Source organism: Rissa tridactyla, chromosome 1 (genome assembly GCF_028500815.1).
Source record: "Rissa tridactyla isolate bRisTri1 chromosome 1, bRisTri1.patW.cur.20221130, whole genome shotgun sequence".
Lineage (NCBI taxonomy): Eukaryota > Metazoa > Chordata > Aves > Charadriiformes > Laridae > Rissa > Rissa tridactyla.
Genome location: NC_071466.1, coordinates 91,900,679 through 91,917,998, shown reverse-complemented (window position 1 = coordinate 91,917,998; position 17,320 = coordinate 91,900,679). Strand labels below are relative to the sequence as shown.

Sequence of the window (17,320 nt, the reverse complement as noted above, 5' to 3'; positions counted from 1 at the left end):
GGCAGAAAATTTGACAGAAACTACTTAGAACATACATAGTTATAAAGATGTATGTAGATACATAATTTCTGGGAGCTTGAGTTGAATATATACATTAACTCTTTGTGCAGCTTATCTAGTTATATTTACTGACCATATATGATAAACAACAAGCAACCATGTGATGTGATGTCCACTGAAAGATTTAATATATCTTTTACTTCCTTAACATTGCAGCACACAGACGTTGCAGCAGAATGATAGAGCGCTGTACCTGAAACAAACTACATTATTTTCGTCCTTGAAAGCAGAGTATAAGCCCATATATTTTGTACCAATCATCTCATTGACTGTAGTAAGCTGAAAGCTATTTCTAGCTGTCTATCTCCTCTTCTTCAGCTATGGGTGTGCTGCAGTGCCTTGATAATAAGGCTGAGTCTTGATTTTCTCAATTCGTTTATGGCAGCCAGCTTCCCAAAGGAAGAAAAGCAGGGATGAGAAATTAAAGGTGAGAGTATTGCGAACACTAGTGAATGAGGTTGTCTCTTTGCTTCTGAATGAAAAAGAGCCAATCTTCACTACTATCCGTTAATTTCACTGAAATGTAAACATTTCTGCTCAATGAAACCCCTGCTCAATGAAACACCATGTTTCTACTGTGATGTAGTCACTGTAGAAATTAATTTGGTCCACTAACTACCCTTTTAATATTGTTCATTTGAGTCCAGACAGACTGTTCCAGCATGTTGTTCCCTACACGTCCTGCGCAATGGATACATTTCTCTTCTTTACTGTTGGCACAGGTAGCAAAGGCATAGAACTGTGAAGAAGGGAGCTTCTGAGCAAAGAAAATAGCAAGCACTGGACTGTTCCACCCCTTCAAATAAGTTTGAAATAAAAAACTAGGCAGAACCATTTATTCAAAGTGCAGTTCTGCTTTTGCCCATTTGCCCTTTACTGCCTTTCTTCATTACCTCGGAGGTACATCTCTTCTCCCTGCTCTCCTACTCAAGTTATTGCAAGCATCACACTGCACATAAGTTTGCTACTGGATAATTTTAAGCCTCTCAACTGAACTTCAAAACTACAATAGCTTATAACATCATTCTGAAGGCGTTTAAAGCCCTTGTCATTAAAATAAACAAAAAACTTCAAATCTGTTCCTAAATCCCATCCCTGCAATTTTCACTTTGTTCCTTGAAAGAAATTACAGCTCTTGTTCATGAATCCTTCTCCAGATTCTTTGGTATATTCTACCAGTATCCAAGCATAAAGTGACAGCGGGGCTGAGTATTCTCATTTCAGTGATGAGACTAAAGAACAGGAAAGAGCAGTAGGCAACTATTTGATGTGAGAGGGTTTTTTAGGTATTTCTGTAGCAATAACTTTGGAAGTACAGATAGAGTACATAATTTTGCCAGATGGCATCAGTTCAGCCTCGCTTTTTTTTTTTTGTCAGGTAATCACTTTATAGTGTAAGAATCTGAAGGACTGAGGGAAAAAAGGGAACCATTATGTTGTTGAGTAATTAATTTTATTTACTTCAGATTAAAATATCAAATACATATTTATCTCTGGAAAACAACGGATTGTTTTAAATTTGATTCTAAATGGGCATTCAAAATTATTTGAATGTAACCTTTGACTGTATGTACAAAACATGCATAAAAATATATTTCTTTGATACTGAACTGAGGATTGTGTCTGGTACCAGTAACCTTCTTGATCATATGTTTGAAAGGTTCCATCCAACAAATCTAAATCTGAAACACTGATATAACAAGCACGGACTTCTTAGTCCCTTCTTAGATCCTTTAACCAATACTTTCTTATTCTAGTGGGTCTCCTCAAGGTGAAAGGCTTTGTAACTGTTCATCTTCAGGATCACAAGGTAATTAGGAATGTATTTTTTAAAATCTATTGTCAATCTGCAATGTATAAGCACTGACAGGTGGAAATTAAGCATGTGCTAAGAAACCAGGATGTAGTTTAAAGGAGATTAGAACATGCCCTTACCTAACTCCAGAGTAAAAAATCCATTTAGAAAAAGCATGAATACAGGTTGACATGATAAACACATTTTAAATTATGACTAATTATCTAAATTCAGCATTTATCTATAATTGCTAGAAAGTGCTATATTTATTTTTTTCTTTTATTTATTTATCTAAACAGAGGGGATTAATTATTGTATTTTAAATAACACTGGAGTAATTAAAAAAAGTTGCCATTTTCATGGCTACTGTTATACACTTACCTGAAAAAATATTAATCTAAACATAATTAAATATTCTCAAGTAGCATAACGTGCAGGTTTTTGTCTTTTAAAGAAAACCATCATCAGAAGAAGAACCATGTTGAAAGTGCTATTGAACAAATGATGTGATACAAAATGTCTCACAGGTTATGCAAAGAGCTCAAAGAACAAATGTTTTTAAAAACACATCATCTAGTAAAAATCTCTTTCGCCGTACACAACCCAAGCAGCATTCCCCCTGACCCCGCAAAAAAAAAAAAAAAGAAAAAAAAGAAAAAAAAAGAAAGAAAAGAAAAAAGAAAAGAAAAGAAAAGAAAAGAAAAGAAAAGAAAAGAAAAGAAAAGAAAAGAAAAGAAAAGAAAAGAAAAGAAAAGAAAAGAAAAGAAAAGAAAAGAAAAGAAAAGAAAAGAAAAAAGAAAAAAAAGCAGCAGACATTAAACACCTCCAGGTGCTGGTAAAATAATTTTCTTATTTTCCTTGCAACATCAAAATAGCTTCATTGTGTGTTCCTTGTCTAGCCACTCAGTTGCCTTACTCTTTCTTTTTGACTTTCTCTACTGTGTATGAGTAGCAACATCATTTTTATAGATATGCAGACGGAGAGAAACACTGCTTCATCTGTTCAGCTGCAATAATCAATTGTTTTAACAATTTGAATAATTAGTAGCAACTCTTCTCTGTACTTTTTATATCCAAATTCTAACTTGCATAATTTCATATCTAGTGAAAATCTAGTCTAAGGCTTTGAGACAATATGATGATCTTTTTTAACTGCAAAGGGCTGGAAAAAATATCTCAGTGCAAACCATTTTAAAGATGCAGAAAGAATCTGAACACCTCTTTTAGGAAACCGGAGGAAGAATCTAGTCCATGTTATGGTGATGGAGCTTGACGCATCAGAAGGTTAAATACCTTTGGAAAATATCTGGCACCCAGCTTCTATTATCAGGTTAAGCCAGATGTGACTATAGAGGATATATGTCTGCAAAAATGCTGAAATTTCACCTTCCATTTTCCTTGATGCATTTACTTTACATCAAATAACAATTTTTTACAGAAAAAAAAGTGAATTAAATGAAACCATTACATAAAATCCACATAAAATTAAATCTGAATGTGAAAAAGAAACTTTTTACTCTAGGATAGTGATTGTAAGTGTTAAATTAGAATCAGAAGCAGGAACACATGACATATATATCCACTTCCACCTATGTCATAAATTTTGGATTTTGCTATAAATGACCTAAATTTTTACCAAAAAAAATTTGAAAATGTTCAAGAAATTAAACTGTAATTTCTACTTAGGCATGGAACACTTCTGGGAAGGGAATACCAGGAGGAGAAGAAAAAGGAACACACTCAGAAAACACGTTTCTTTGACACTATTATGAGCCGTGTTTCATATCTGGTTAATTAAAATATAGTATATTGAAATACAGTACCTTATAACACATGCATAGAGCCCGCTGTCTTGTACCACTGTTGGTCGGAACCAAATGGAGTCTTCTTCTTTGCTCATTCTCGTTCCGTCAAAAGCTATAGGTTCCTCAAAATCTCCAGGTCCAGAGCTTTTGTACCACATCAAACTAAGTCCAGCACTTTGGGCTAGGGAGTAATTAGCCCTAATATATCCGTAAAAGAGCGCACATTTTATACGAACGGGTTCTCCCACTAGAACTTGATATTTCTTGTAATCCACAGACCAGTCAGTGCATCCATCAGCTAAAAGAAAAGAGAAAATGACAAGAGATCATCAAAGGCTTCAAAGACACCTATTCAAACAGCAACCTTTATTGTGGGAAAGCACTGCCTTTGAGAAAAGTTCTGCTTAGCGAGCAGTACACTTTTGATCTCTGAAAAATTACCTGCATTTTCACACCGTTAACGTAATGTACTTGTCTATGCAGAACAGAGTTATTACGAGATTTTTGTGTTAAATGCTCATAATTTCTGAAATAACTGAGTAACTGCCCTTTTTTCTTTTGTGGAACTCCAGCGTGACCAGTTAAAAAATACTGGAGTGAAATTAGTGCAACACAGGTGCCATGTGGTATGCAAAGTGTCACAATCTGTGAATTGCATTAAACAAATACCTTCAGGGTAACCATATAAATGAAAGAAGATTTTAGTCTCAGAAAACATTAGGACAAAGAGCTCTGGCCTGAACCAGAAAGTGTGAAAGTTCAAGTTAGATTTGAAGGAGGAAAAGAGACCGTCTTAACAATAAGAGCAATAAGAGCAAACGTGCAAAAAGACAGTGCCAGGAAAATTATTTTCAGTGTTTTTAATGGATTATTCAAGACCAAGTTCAGATGATCTTACTTGGAATTCCTGACTTTCTAGAAGTACATTACAAATTACTTTAAATTAATAATGTTTTTGTTTATTCCCGTCCTGATTAGCAATAATTCTAGAATAATTTTCATATTCTCCACTTTTGAATAACATCAGCCAGTACCAATACCATCCCACAATAACTGTTCATTAGAAGGCAATATTAGATTTGTTTGACTTTCAAAAAAAACCAAACCCCAACCAAAAAAAATTATCCATTATTTTTAGTTGTAGCCCCATTATTTTTAGTTAAGAACACCAAAACAACAAAAGGTATAGAGATACAATGGTTTCCTTAAAAAAAGCTTATGTTTTTTTACTAAGGAATTTCAACCATGGAAATACACTGTTAAATTAATTCACTTAAAAACTTGATGCCCAACCTCAGCTAGGTAATGAGGCCCCCATTCCAGTCAGTAGAAAGCAATCAGTAACGCCAAAGAACAACTTATTTCATCTTAAAATGCATGTCTATGACTCATATAAATATTTGGTCTTTGAATTTGCCACTTCTCTTTGTTAACTTCAAAAGAGCTTGGGCAGCTAGCTAGTTTAGAAAACCAACTTTCACACAGCTAAAGTCAAATGCCTCTCACCCTGGAGTTGGTTGAATACTGACTTTAATGGAGAATTCAAGCTACTGTGCATGATAAAGCACTATTACCACTTTAAAGATAGAGAATGTTTTAATCTCTTAATTGGGAGAATAGCATGCCAGTTAGTGACATTTGGATAATACCACAGCACTTATTATATGTAGTAAAATAAGAAAGACACAAACATCTGCACACATCCTGAAAGATGGAGGAAGTAAAACACCAAAACTTTAGAATCAATTTGCATTGTGAACAGAATTCACACAAAGAAATATTTGATATGTCTTTGGATTGTCTCCTCCTGTGTTTACTTTAAGACCAGGAAGGGACAGCAATATGTCCCTGTTCCAATTTTCCTACCCAATAGTCCCTAAAAATCAGTAATCATTACAAGGCCCTAATAAGACATAGATGTACTCTTGCAGAAATTGAAGTGAACCAAGACAAGGCTATGCTATTAGCATCCCCATAGGACTTAAAAAACTAACTTCCATTTATTTCAGAATTCATTTACATCTTTGATCATTTCATTTTTTACCTTTCTGAAAGAGCATTCTCTCTCTGATCTGATTCTATTTCTCTCTGGTTCTAAATCCCCATGCCAAAAATGAATTAACATGCACCTCAAAGCAGCATTAATTCCATTATATAAGTTACTAGGTAATAGCTTCTTCATCATACTTTATTATCAAATTGTAGTCTTGCCTTTCACTGCCTAATTAAGTCAGTACACTTTAGTTTATAATATTAGTCTGCTAGTCATGTTTTCATTCTCAGGATATTCAGTTCTAATGGTTCCCAGCTCCTTGAGCTTGGTGAATCCATGAGAACATATTGCAGAAGAACACCAACTCTGTTTCGAGCCTTTGTATTGAATGAAGGATTAACTATTTCAGCATGCTATTCCTCATTAAAACGTGCTACAGATCACCTGCAGTCCAGTTTAATAAGCTTAAGCAAACATGCTAGCAGGTATTCTACAATCACTTGCAAAACCAGGGAGAACATTACCCAGCTTTTGAAAATTAACATTATCAGAGTTCAGTTCCTGAGTTTTAAGGAGAATGTTAACAATAGTTTGAATATGTAGGTATTGTATTTACATTAATGCTCTGTGAAATAATTTCTATCATTTCTATGATTTCTATGGAAAGAGCATAGAAATCAAAACCTCTTCAATGCATAGAATTGTCTAAAGTTTCACATTAAGACTTCATATCACAAAGTACAACCAACATTACTTTTTAAGGTAACTATCTGCCGAACTATTTGGTCATTTGTTAGCACTAACTACATCAGTATTTCTCACAACATAGCTTAAGAGAACATATTGCCAGCAGACAGATGGAGGTGATCCTTTCCCTCTACTCAGCACTGCTGAGACCACACCAGGAGTACAGTGTCCAGTTCTGAGCTCCTCAATACAAGAGAGACATGGACACTGGAGATAGTCCAACAAAGGGCCATGAAGATTGTTAAGAGACTGGAGCGTTTCTCCTATGAATACAGGCTAAAAGCTGGAACTGTTCAGTCTGGAGAAGTGAAGGCTCAGGGAGGATCTTACCAACATATATAAATACATCAAAAAAGGGTGCAAAGAGGACAGAGCCAGGTTATTTTCAGTGGTGCGTGGAAACAGGACAAGAGGCAATGGGCACAAACTGAAACATGGGAAGTTCTGTCTGAACACCAGGAAACACTTTTCACTGTAAGGGTGACGAAGCCCTGGCACAGGTTGCTCAGGGAGATTGTGGAGTCTCCATCCTTGGACATAATCAAAAGCCAGCTAGATATGTTCCTGCACAAGCAGCTCTAGGTGGCATTGCTTGAGCAGAGGTTTGGACCAGATGACCTCCAGAGGTCCCTTCCAACCTCAACAGTTTTGTGATTCTGTGATTTATTTCAGCTACATTCAGTGACAGTCTTAAGAAAACATTGTCCTGTTCTCAATGTGGTCTTTCATAACAGTGAACATAACAGCGTTTCTCTTCCTACTTATAGAAATATACCAGTTAAACTCTGCCAACACTGACATTCAAGTCTACTTAGATCTGTATTAACCTTATTAGAGCTGGAAGCTTTAATACCTTCAAAATCTTCCAGGAAATAACTCACATGACTCCTCAGCTAATGTGCCTTCATCTATGAGAAGGTGCTAATGCAATTTTGACAGATATAATACACATTCATCATTCTCATCATAAGACACAGACACCCTTCTGTGATATTTTGTGGTAACAGTGATATTCCAGGAGATAACTGTCTATCTGTGCTTGAAATGCTCTTATTCCACTGTAACTGAGGAGTATAAACAGAGGCTTAAAACCAAATGATTGGAAGAAAAATAGACCATCATGTCCTTAAAAATGAGATTACTGTGAACACACACAGATGATAGCATGCATGCACTGTAACTGACGCTTCCTACATACAGTCTGCATGTGGTGTATAGAGTACATGTGCATTTTTCATTCTAGGAATGTTTGGATGTACCAGAAACCCAATTAAAATCCTGATTTCCAACTTCCCTGAAGATACATTTTCAAAGAACCAAAGACTAATTGTACTCATGATGCCTTTTGCATTCATAGAAAGCTTTAGATTTTTCTATTGACATTTGCACCTTAAAAATGTTACATATTTGCATGTTGAACACCTGTGTTACTGCATTCATAAATGGATTTTTTAAATCAAAGGATTCATGTTCATCACGATTTGTTAATATTAAATAGATTGAGGGATTTATATGCAGTTTTGTATTCTAACAGTGGTCCATTTCTATTTTGACTAGATTTTCTTTCTTTTCTTTGTGTATAAGTAGGGTATTAACTAAAGAAAATATCTGGTGTCTCCTTTCCTAGTTATGGCTGCCACAGACACATAATTAACACCTAAATTTATGCCATCACAAAAACAACTGTGGAAAAAAAAAATCACTCAAGATTTATCAATATTTTTTTTTTTATTTCTATCATCACATCATCAAGCAGTCAATCACCTTTTATTTTATTTTATAAACTGGAAGATACTTGAATAATTCAACAGCTTTGAAATTTCAGAACTGCCTTCAAATGAATGGTTGTAGTCCCTGATCTCTATTTTAATATGCTACCGGTTATTGCTACACATAATAGCACAATACAGGGTCCAGAATGTCATTTACTCAGTTATTTTCTTGAGTGATTTCAGGGTATGAGCTAAACCACACTACATCACTGTCCTAATAATGAGATTGTTCTGCTGGATAAACGAGCTTCTTGCGGGCTGTACCTGCTGATACGACCCATCACACTAAAATTTTAACATCACTGAGAAAGTCTTCCCCTTAATGTTTCAGGATCATATGTATCGTTTTCAAGGATGAAAATGAGAAAAAAATAAAGCTAATGACTCCTGGGTCCACCGCTACAGCCTGGATTCATACAAAAGCTTAATTTCAATTGATAGGTTTCAGAATTAGTAGAGGTCTTCAAGTTTCCAATGTATTGGTAGAAATCTGAATTCTGGAAATCTAAATGATCTAGGTCTGACAGTTGAAAACAATTCTCCTAAAATATTTAAAACAGTAACAGTAAATTCTCCTAAATTTATTGCATTTAATGCTATTTAAAAAAATAAAAATTAACACATCCATTTTTTCCTGCTTATCTGTGTTTGTAATTCTGTTCTTAATGTAATTTCTTTTGGAGAGGTTTATGCAAAGTCACTGTGATTTCTATTTATTTGTCAGCCACTTCAGGATTTTTGAAGACATTAGCAATTGGCAATGAAATCTGACAAAAAAGTGATCTCATAAATTTTGAGAAATGGATACCTAAGGGAGAAAGCACTAGTTCTTGTTCCTAGAGCCAAGAACTTGTGAAGGGCATTAGCAGATGCAGAAATAAGATAGTAATACGTAGGGACAGTAAATATAATAGGTAGAGAAAGTGAACAAAGGATATTGTAGCAGTGTGGCTAAGATTTTGGGGTAGGGCGGAGAAATATGGGGCATAATCTGTAAAGAAAACAGCCTCTCCTTTACTGGCTGTTCATAAAAAATAAAACTTTTCAAAAGTTTATCAAGTGATTCATAAGATTAAGGATAATTTCCTTAAAACAATTTTCACAGTATTTTACTATCAAAAACACAAACTTAAAACTATCAGTCTGCCCTGGATTATCTCTTTTTACCTTGGCTGTTTCTTTTTGCTTTTTGCTTAGACTAGCTAGCATTAAACCAAAAAAAAAAAAAAAAATTAAGATTTTATACTTCATACGACAGTCATTACAGTGTCTGAGCCAATTAGCTCTATGCAGCATAGCACATGGTATTTTAGTGTGTGCTCTCATTATGAAGAAATGCAAAGGTTGTCTATTTTTGGTTTGTGTACCTTTTTATTTGCTATAAAAATGAACTCCAACAGGAATGAAGAAGCAGAGGTAAGAAACGCAACACACTATGCAGATGAGAAAGAGAATGCAGTCAGTTCCATTCTTAGACCACTTAGATTTTGTACTTTCAAAAAATGTACTTCAAAAAACAGTATAAAATTGGAAACATGAAAAAATATGGATTTATCATTAGTACTAATGTTTTCAAATGACCACATCAAGTATATTTTATACATGATTAAATTTCCTTTTGCACTATGACGGCTATTATAGCTTTGCACATTACTATGCTACACTTCCGTTTGAGATAGCACTTTCATTTTGAAAACCCATTTTTCGTTATCTCAAAAACTCTTGCAAAAATTATGTTGTAGGCTAAAAACTTACACATTTCCTTCTCAGTCTAGAAGTGTGTAGTGGCTGGTATGGAGGGCTGACAGTAAGCGAAAAAGAAGATGTTTACAGACATCTGAGGGAGACAGAAAAATTATTTTGGATACCATTGTCTGTTAAAGAAGTTAGCTCCTAAAAATTGAAATTGTCTCAGCCCCACCTGAGACAAGTTTTAAAAGTGTTAGATTTAGTAGTTGAGGAACCTTGTCAAATGAACTATCCCACAGGAAGAGTAGTAATGAAAAAATAAAGCTATGATTTGCCATAAATTAAGTAAAAATGCTGTATGTCATGGTTTCAGAATACTGCACCAACATCAAACAGATTACATATGTCCAGGTATTGGACTACTTAGAGGAAGAATAAGGGTGAGAATACCTTTATGTCTGCCTGGTGGGAAGTTTTTATGTCATTCTCTCTTTTACCTAAAAATAAATAGTATTTTTTGTCTGAATTAATACTAATTCTTTAATTATCGCTATCATGTTGTAGAAAAAGTTAAACCATGAAAGTTATTTTTAAGAAAAAAGTAGCATAAACATACTATGCAAGACAGAAGCAAAGGAAAAGCAAATGCCTGTGGAACTTCCTAAGTTCCTACTGTAAACCAAGAATTTTTCCTTGATGCCTATTCAGTCCCTCTTTCTTCTTTCAGTCCCTTCTTTTCTGGTTCACTATATTAGGTAGAGTCTTAGTAAACACATAAAGGTAGCCTAGCCCATACTGACCTACCAGGTTATGACGGGTTGACTCCAGCCAGCAGCCAAGCACCCATACAGCTTCTCAATCACTAAGCCCCACGTGCAACAGGACAGGGAAGAGAACAGGAACAGCAAAAGCGAGAAAACTCATTGGTCAAGATAAAGATGGTTTAAGAAGTGAAGGAAAGAGAAAAAACCAAACCAAGTGATGCAAAGACACTCACCACCTACACAAAGACTAATGCCAGCTAGTCTCTGAGCAAGGGCTACCTTGAAAGCCCGAACCTCCTTGTATTTATTGCTGATCATGACATTATTTGGTGTGGAATATCCCTTTGGCCAATTCAGGTTAGCTGTCCCAGCTGTGTCCCCTCACAATCTCTTGCCGACAACCTCCAACCCTACTTCTTTTGGGGAGCAGAATGGGAAAAGGAGAACCCTTGATGTGGTGCAAGCACTGCATCAGCAATAGTCAAAACACAGGTGTGTTATCAACACTGTTCTAGTCACAAATCCAAAACGTGGCACCATACAGGCTGATATGAATAAAAATAACTCCATCCCAGCTAGACCCAGTACACAGGTCCCTAATCTCTTGTGTGCTTCTATGTGCTACCTTCTTTCAGTTATTCATTTTCAGCTCAGAGACCATCTGTACATTCACAGTTACAGCATAGAGATGGCAGCATAATGTCATCAACAGCCAAAAACCACAAGAGTTTGTTTACTAGATTAATTTCCAAAGCCTGATATTAAACTGCATTAATGATCAGTGCCCCTCTGAAATGAATTGTTTTGTCCCTTGTTTCTTGTTTGTTATATCTGCTATACATCCTTATTTGAGGACAGTTCTACATCCTCTGTTTCTTATGTGGCTATGCTAGAGTGTCTGCAGTTCTTTTTGGGCCTTAAGAATACAAGTCTCTCTCCTCCCTGCTCCCCAAACATGCTATGATTTATTTTGAAAGGTAACTTTTGCTCAGTGCCACTGTCATAACATTTCTAATGTTCGCTATGTGATTTAGATATGGAATCTCAACATTACTATGTGAAGAAATTAAGTCTGGTACATATTGGTCTTTTATTTCCCTCTGGAACTGCCAATGACTAAAACAAAATACTAACCCAACCTGAAGACAAGCTACCATGTGAAGTGGTTACACTAATTCCTAACAATTGAACATGCACACATAAGGATGGCTTTTAGAAAGAAGATTTCCAAGAAAAGAGAATCTCTGGACCATACTGGTGTATCACGTTTCATAGCAGATGGCAAATTGTTTAATCTCTTCCATAATCTCTTATTATTTAAACTGCTTCTGAAAATACATTTGTTCTCCAGTAGCTTCATTCTGTAGATTAAGAGGAAGATCAAGGATTTCTTCATATTGGAATTTCAGCAGCATTTGAACAGCAACTGCTGAATATCACAAACAAGTTGCTGAATATCAGCTGAACTGTGATAGCTAAATATGTGTAGACTATCCACTTGGAGTAAATATGAGAAAATTCAGCAGATTAGTTCCTAATACAAGAGGATTAAAATTAATCAAATTACGACATGTGCATCGGAGAGTGCAAACACCTTGTTGCTGTAACTTAGCTGCTAGACATTTCTTAAACTGCATTATCGTGACTACATGACTAGGACCATGCAGAAAGGAAAAGAATTGCAGTGAGCGCTTCAGAAGAGCTGAGACCCAAAGAAACACTATTTCTTTCAAACAGACTTTGAATCAAAGGATCATTTTTTACTTTGAGGTTTCAAAGATTGAAAGATCTAACCATATAATTATTAAGTATATAGAGGCCATGAGGTTGCCAGCAATAGTACATATTAAATTTTTTTTTTACATATTTCTGTTTATTAATCTGTTCCACATTACTTTCACTCTTAAAATACTGGGAGAGAGTTAACATATTGAAACTGTGATCTTGGATTGACAATATCAATATTCTTTGTCAAAGCATATGTTAACTGCATACAACTCCTAGTGATTTTGATGACTCAAACTGTAGACACAGATTTATTTAAAGCCATAAATGTGTCAGACAGACATTTGTATCTATACCTGCAATTAAATAGAAGTTAAAATACAGTATAACATTTAAGAGCATAATGCATATCTAGGAAGGGTTTTCTTTTTCTTTACTCAATATGACAAAGTTATTTATTTCTCCCAAGGTTGACAAGGATTTTTAAATAATCTTCAGAGCGCATCACTGCTTCAATTCAATTAGCTGTGTGTGCATTTGCGCACAAAAGACCTGACCGAGTAATTATGGTGTTCTTGGACAGGGACATGATGTCAATATTTACATCAATAAGTTAATACAAAAACATAGTGCCATCAGAAATCCATTAAGCAAGGCTTTGGCAGCCAACAGTGGTTTTGAGACACTCCAGAAACATTTTAAACACTGGAGGAAAAAATAACTTCCCCCCTAGACGTTCTTGGGCCAGTAAGTGGAGCAGAGTTAGACCCAAAGTCTGAGCCTGGGAGGCGGGAGGGAGGTACGGGGGCACAGAACTCTGGAAGGGCAGCTGCTTTATGGCCTGGTTACGGCTGCCATGGCACCAACGTGTGGCCTGGCAATAAGCACTGTTGCATTGGGACACAAAAGGGTTTTTCCACAGGATAGGTCAGACCAGGATCTGTGCTGCCCTACCTTCAGACAGGAGGAAATAAAGATTAAAGACAGAAAAAAAACAAACAAAACCAAACTGCACCCTCCACATAGCTGTCTCTTCAGCAGATGACACATTTGCTTTAAAACATAGCTGTCCTTTTCAACAGAAATAGGTCTATTCTATGTTGTGTAATTACATATCTTAACAAGTTGTAAAAAAAATACACTGCTAACAGATATTGCTAAATTTTTGGCGGACTACTTTGTGTATATGTGTATATGTATACAAGCATCCAAGGTTCAGAAAGGGACATATTTCCTTTCTCTTTTGCATTTCTTTTTAATCCCGAGAGCCCTTTAAAATTTTCTGTGTGAATGGCTCAGTGGAAAAATAAATTCTTGATACTGCTCTGAAAGTTACTACTAGGACACAATACAGCACCCAGTACCACAACAATTAGAAAACACATACTAGCCAAAATAAGAAACTTCTCCATTACCACTTTGGAATTTGTTAATTTAAATAGATTCCCTTTTATATTAAAACACTGTTATTTAATGACTACCAAAAGTGGAATACAACTGAAAGGGGAGAGAAAAAAAAAAGTATGCTTGTTCCACAAAACTAGAAGAAAATCTTCCATATATGTGCAACACTGGGGAAATTTATCATCAAACTGCTAAAGAAAGAACACATTTACTTGTGAAATAGAAATTAATTTTTAATTGTAGAAGTTTTATGACATATGCTCTTTTCCTGCAGATGCTACCAAGTACAAAACATGGTACTAATAGGAACCTCATGAAAGACTTAGCAAGGAACAACAATATTAACTGAACTTTAAAGAGAAAATATTAACTACAGTAAATCTGCACTCCATGGATTACAAAAAGTCATTATAAATCTGTTTGTACACTTTTTTTTTCCGTTTTAGAAGAACCCATATTATTATAGCATCTGGCATTTTCCTTCTTTTTTTTTTTTTTGTCCATATTAAGTCTAGAAGCTGAAGCTTATGAAAGATATTAAATTTTGTAAATCTTTGCTCCCCAGTTTGACATTTCCTCTGTTCCCATATGCCATGTTTGCCACACTTGAGACAGCTTACCAAAGAGAAAGAGGTCACTAGAGTAATACAGTAGTTCAGTGCTTTAATCTCATTAGGCAAAGGAAATGAAAATCATTACTATTTGAGTTTAAGAAGAAAACTTTGCTGCTTTCACCAAAGCTTACTTTAAAGCTTAGCATGAATGTTTTGGTTGAAGCAAATCTAAAGAAATAGAATGGATTTAATTGAGTTAAGAATCCAAATCCCACAAGACTCAGATAAAAAGCTTCCTCAGGTACCTTTATATATGTGCCTAGCTGCATTGAATTTCAAAGGCAAAATCGAAACATCAAATCATTTCCCTTTCCCTTCTTATGCTATATCCCAGAACATATCCAAAACAAAAATAAGAGTTGCTAGATAAAGCAAACAAAATAAATTCTAGTATTCAAATACATTTTTGCATCCTGACTCAATGAATAGAGTAGAAATATTTTTGGAATGAAAAGTTTTTAGAATGAAATACTGAGAACATTTTCGATCAGGAAAATTTGTCATCTTCAATTGAAAGAGAAATTTTTGATACATTATAAAATAAATTTTTCATTCCCATTTAATTAATAGACATAGAATATTTATCTGATCATGGGACTGCTTTTTCCTACAGCTCCACTGGGACTCATGATCAGGTCAGATGGCTTAGATTTGCCCTAGCAGCCGTGCTTCTTAGTGGTTATCTCATGCAAAATCCTTGCAGCCACAAACCTCATGATGACTGATGAAAACTGAATTACACAACTAGACATAGAAAGACATAGCATGAAAGTTGCACAAGAGAAGGGATTTGGACTTTGGGCATCCAAATCAAAACTTCCAAGGTAAACAAATAATACAATTTTGTGCTGATTTACTTGAAGAATTGTTTCAATTCCACTGAACATAAAAGAAATCTATATTAAAGGAAAAAAAAAAAACCTTGCACTGTCTCCACAGTTATAAGTTTGCATGCCAGATAAGCAAGTGCATACCGAATGCTTATTGACATTTCTCAACGCAAGAAGTAAAGAATTCAGCCCAGTGGTGTTCTCCAACTTCAAACATTTTCCTGGGTGTTTAACCTCTGCAATCAAAATTTGTATGACATTTATGTGGTATTCGTTACATTCCTATATTTGTTGTTAATCATCAGGATTCCAAAGAGAAGGTTTTTCTTTCTTGGTGTAACAATTTGTCTGGGAGAAGGGACAGCATTTGCCAGGAAAGCAGTGGTAACTAGCCATAGACCAAAAGAACACAGGACAAGAAACACAGATACCTCTAGAGAGGGTAAAGTTCCCCAGATACAAATTCGTGTGCCAAAATTGAGATTAAATTCATAGATAAAATTGGCATCAAGATTTATATTTCAGACTAAGGCTGAAGATATTTCTTTACTACAGAGTAGGCACTATGCGTGACTGCACTGGATAAACTTCATAAGAAATTTCTCCCTCTCTGTTTTTAGTTAATTGTACAGCATATGCTCATACTTGAGTTACATGAAAAACTCAGCTACTTTTAATAAGTGAACAACTTTTCTGAATATGTTCAAAAACCTACTAGTGTAAAAGATTAAATAGAAATGTCTATGTTTTAAACTAGAGAAACTGGCCTAGAAACTCATATTACACCTTTCCAGTCACTGAAGGAATGAACATTTTTATAGAGGAATTCAATGAAATTAGAAATGGTTGTAAGAGCACCTTATAACCCAAATATTCCACTGAGAGTAACTTTTATTGAGTGATGCTTCACTCTGTTTGATCTCTGTGCAGCCTTTTTGCTACCTCAAATGCACCGAGGTAAAGAAAACGCTAGTATATTTTTCAAGATAAGGTCACAGAGCTGAAACAGATTTTGATCTGTGATTATTTAAAATTTCTTCAGGGATTGTTCAATTTAGTGACTAATTCACCTTCTATCTATCCTCACTGTCCTCCTCTGCACATATAAGCACACTTAAATGCACAATTTAATTATTAATGGTGAATTTTGCCGCACAGTATAAAGAATACCAATGAGACTGAAATCTGAGTGAGAACTGGAGCTGTGTAATTTGAGGGTCACTGGTGTCATAGCCTGATGCTAATACTGTAGGAAGGCAACATGTGGAATGTACAAACATAGGCTCAGATTTATGCCAGAAGAGAGGAGATTAAGTAGACAAATAGACATAGATCCCATGACCTGTACAGCCAAAGATTAATTTCTGTCTGTATGTCCAGACTGAGAAGAAAAAGGACTAGGGACTTTTTCTGTCAGAAAAAGGAAACTGATTCCCTCTTTTTCTCTCTAAAAGGAATACAACCAAGGGGAATTAAGTAGAAAAAAGGGTATATTAAAAGTATCAGAGAGAATCAAGACTGGATAATCCTGAAAGGCAGAGAAGATGACATTTGAAAAAACAACACAGTTAATAAAATTTCATGTTTGTTTATGAACACCAGTGCTTATACTGCTCCTTATTGTTTTGTTTTATTTTGTTTCTCCTCAGCATCCAAGTCTTTTTCATATACATTCACCAACAAGCAAGTGAAGTTCTCGGAATAGTTCATATTTCCTCCCCAAATTTCCTTTTCTGGGGTAAATAATATATATCAATTTAAAAATGTTCCAACACTAAGTTTATGCATGAACAGTTTGACCGCTTTATGATGTGTTAAACTTAAGGTGTCTCTCATTTTCTTTCTGGAGAGGACTGCAATTTCTGGTAGAAATATATTAGAAGATATAGAAGAGCCTAAAATTGCAACATTCACTTCTGAATTTATGGCAATTCAAATACAAGGAGGAAATTTCACCTGAATACAAGATCCTTCTTGATAATCCAGGTATTCATTTTGCTTGGACTTCCTGCGGTTCCTATGCCTTTGAATGAAAATAACTGTGACATTCTAGTTGCTTCAACGGGTGCCTACACAATAGTTTAACTGCCTGAAATGAGGATACAGCAATAGAGCGACAGAC

General features: G+C 35.2%; 1 protein-coding gene across 1 annotated transcript in view; it reads right to left on the bottom strand.

The window, feature by feature from the left end:
• The window catches only part of IL1RAPL1 (interleukin 1 receptor accessory protein like 1), a 753,247-nt gene that overhangs the window by 339,683 nt on the left and 396,244 nt on the right, over positions 1 to 17,320 (bottom strand). The window contains exon 3 of the mRNA XM_054188558.1: positions 3,679 to 3,958. Within this exon, the coding sequence (XP_054044533.1) occupies positions 3,679 to 3,958 (280 nt within the window). The remainder of the gene's footprint in view (positions 1 to 3,678; positions 3,959 to 17,320) is intronic.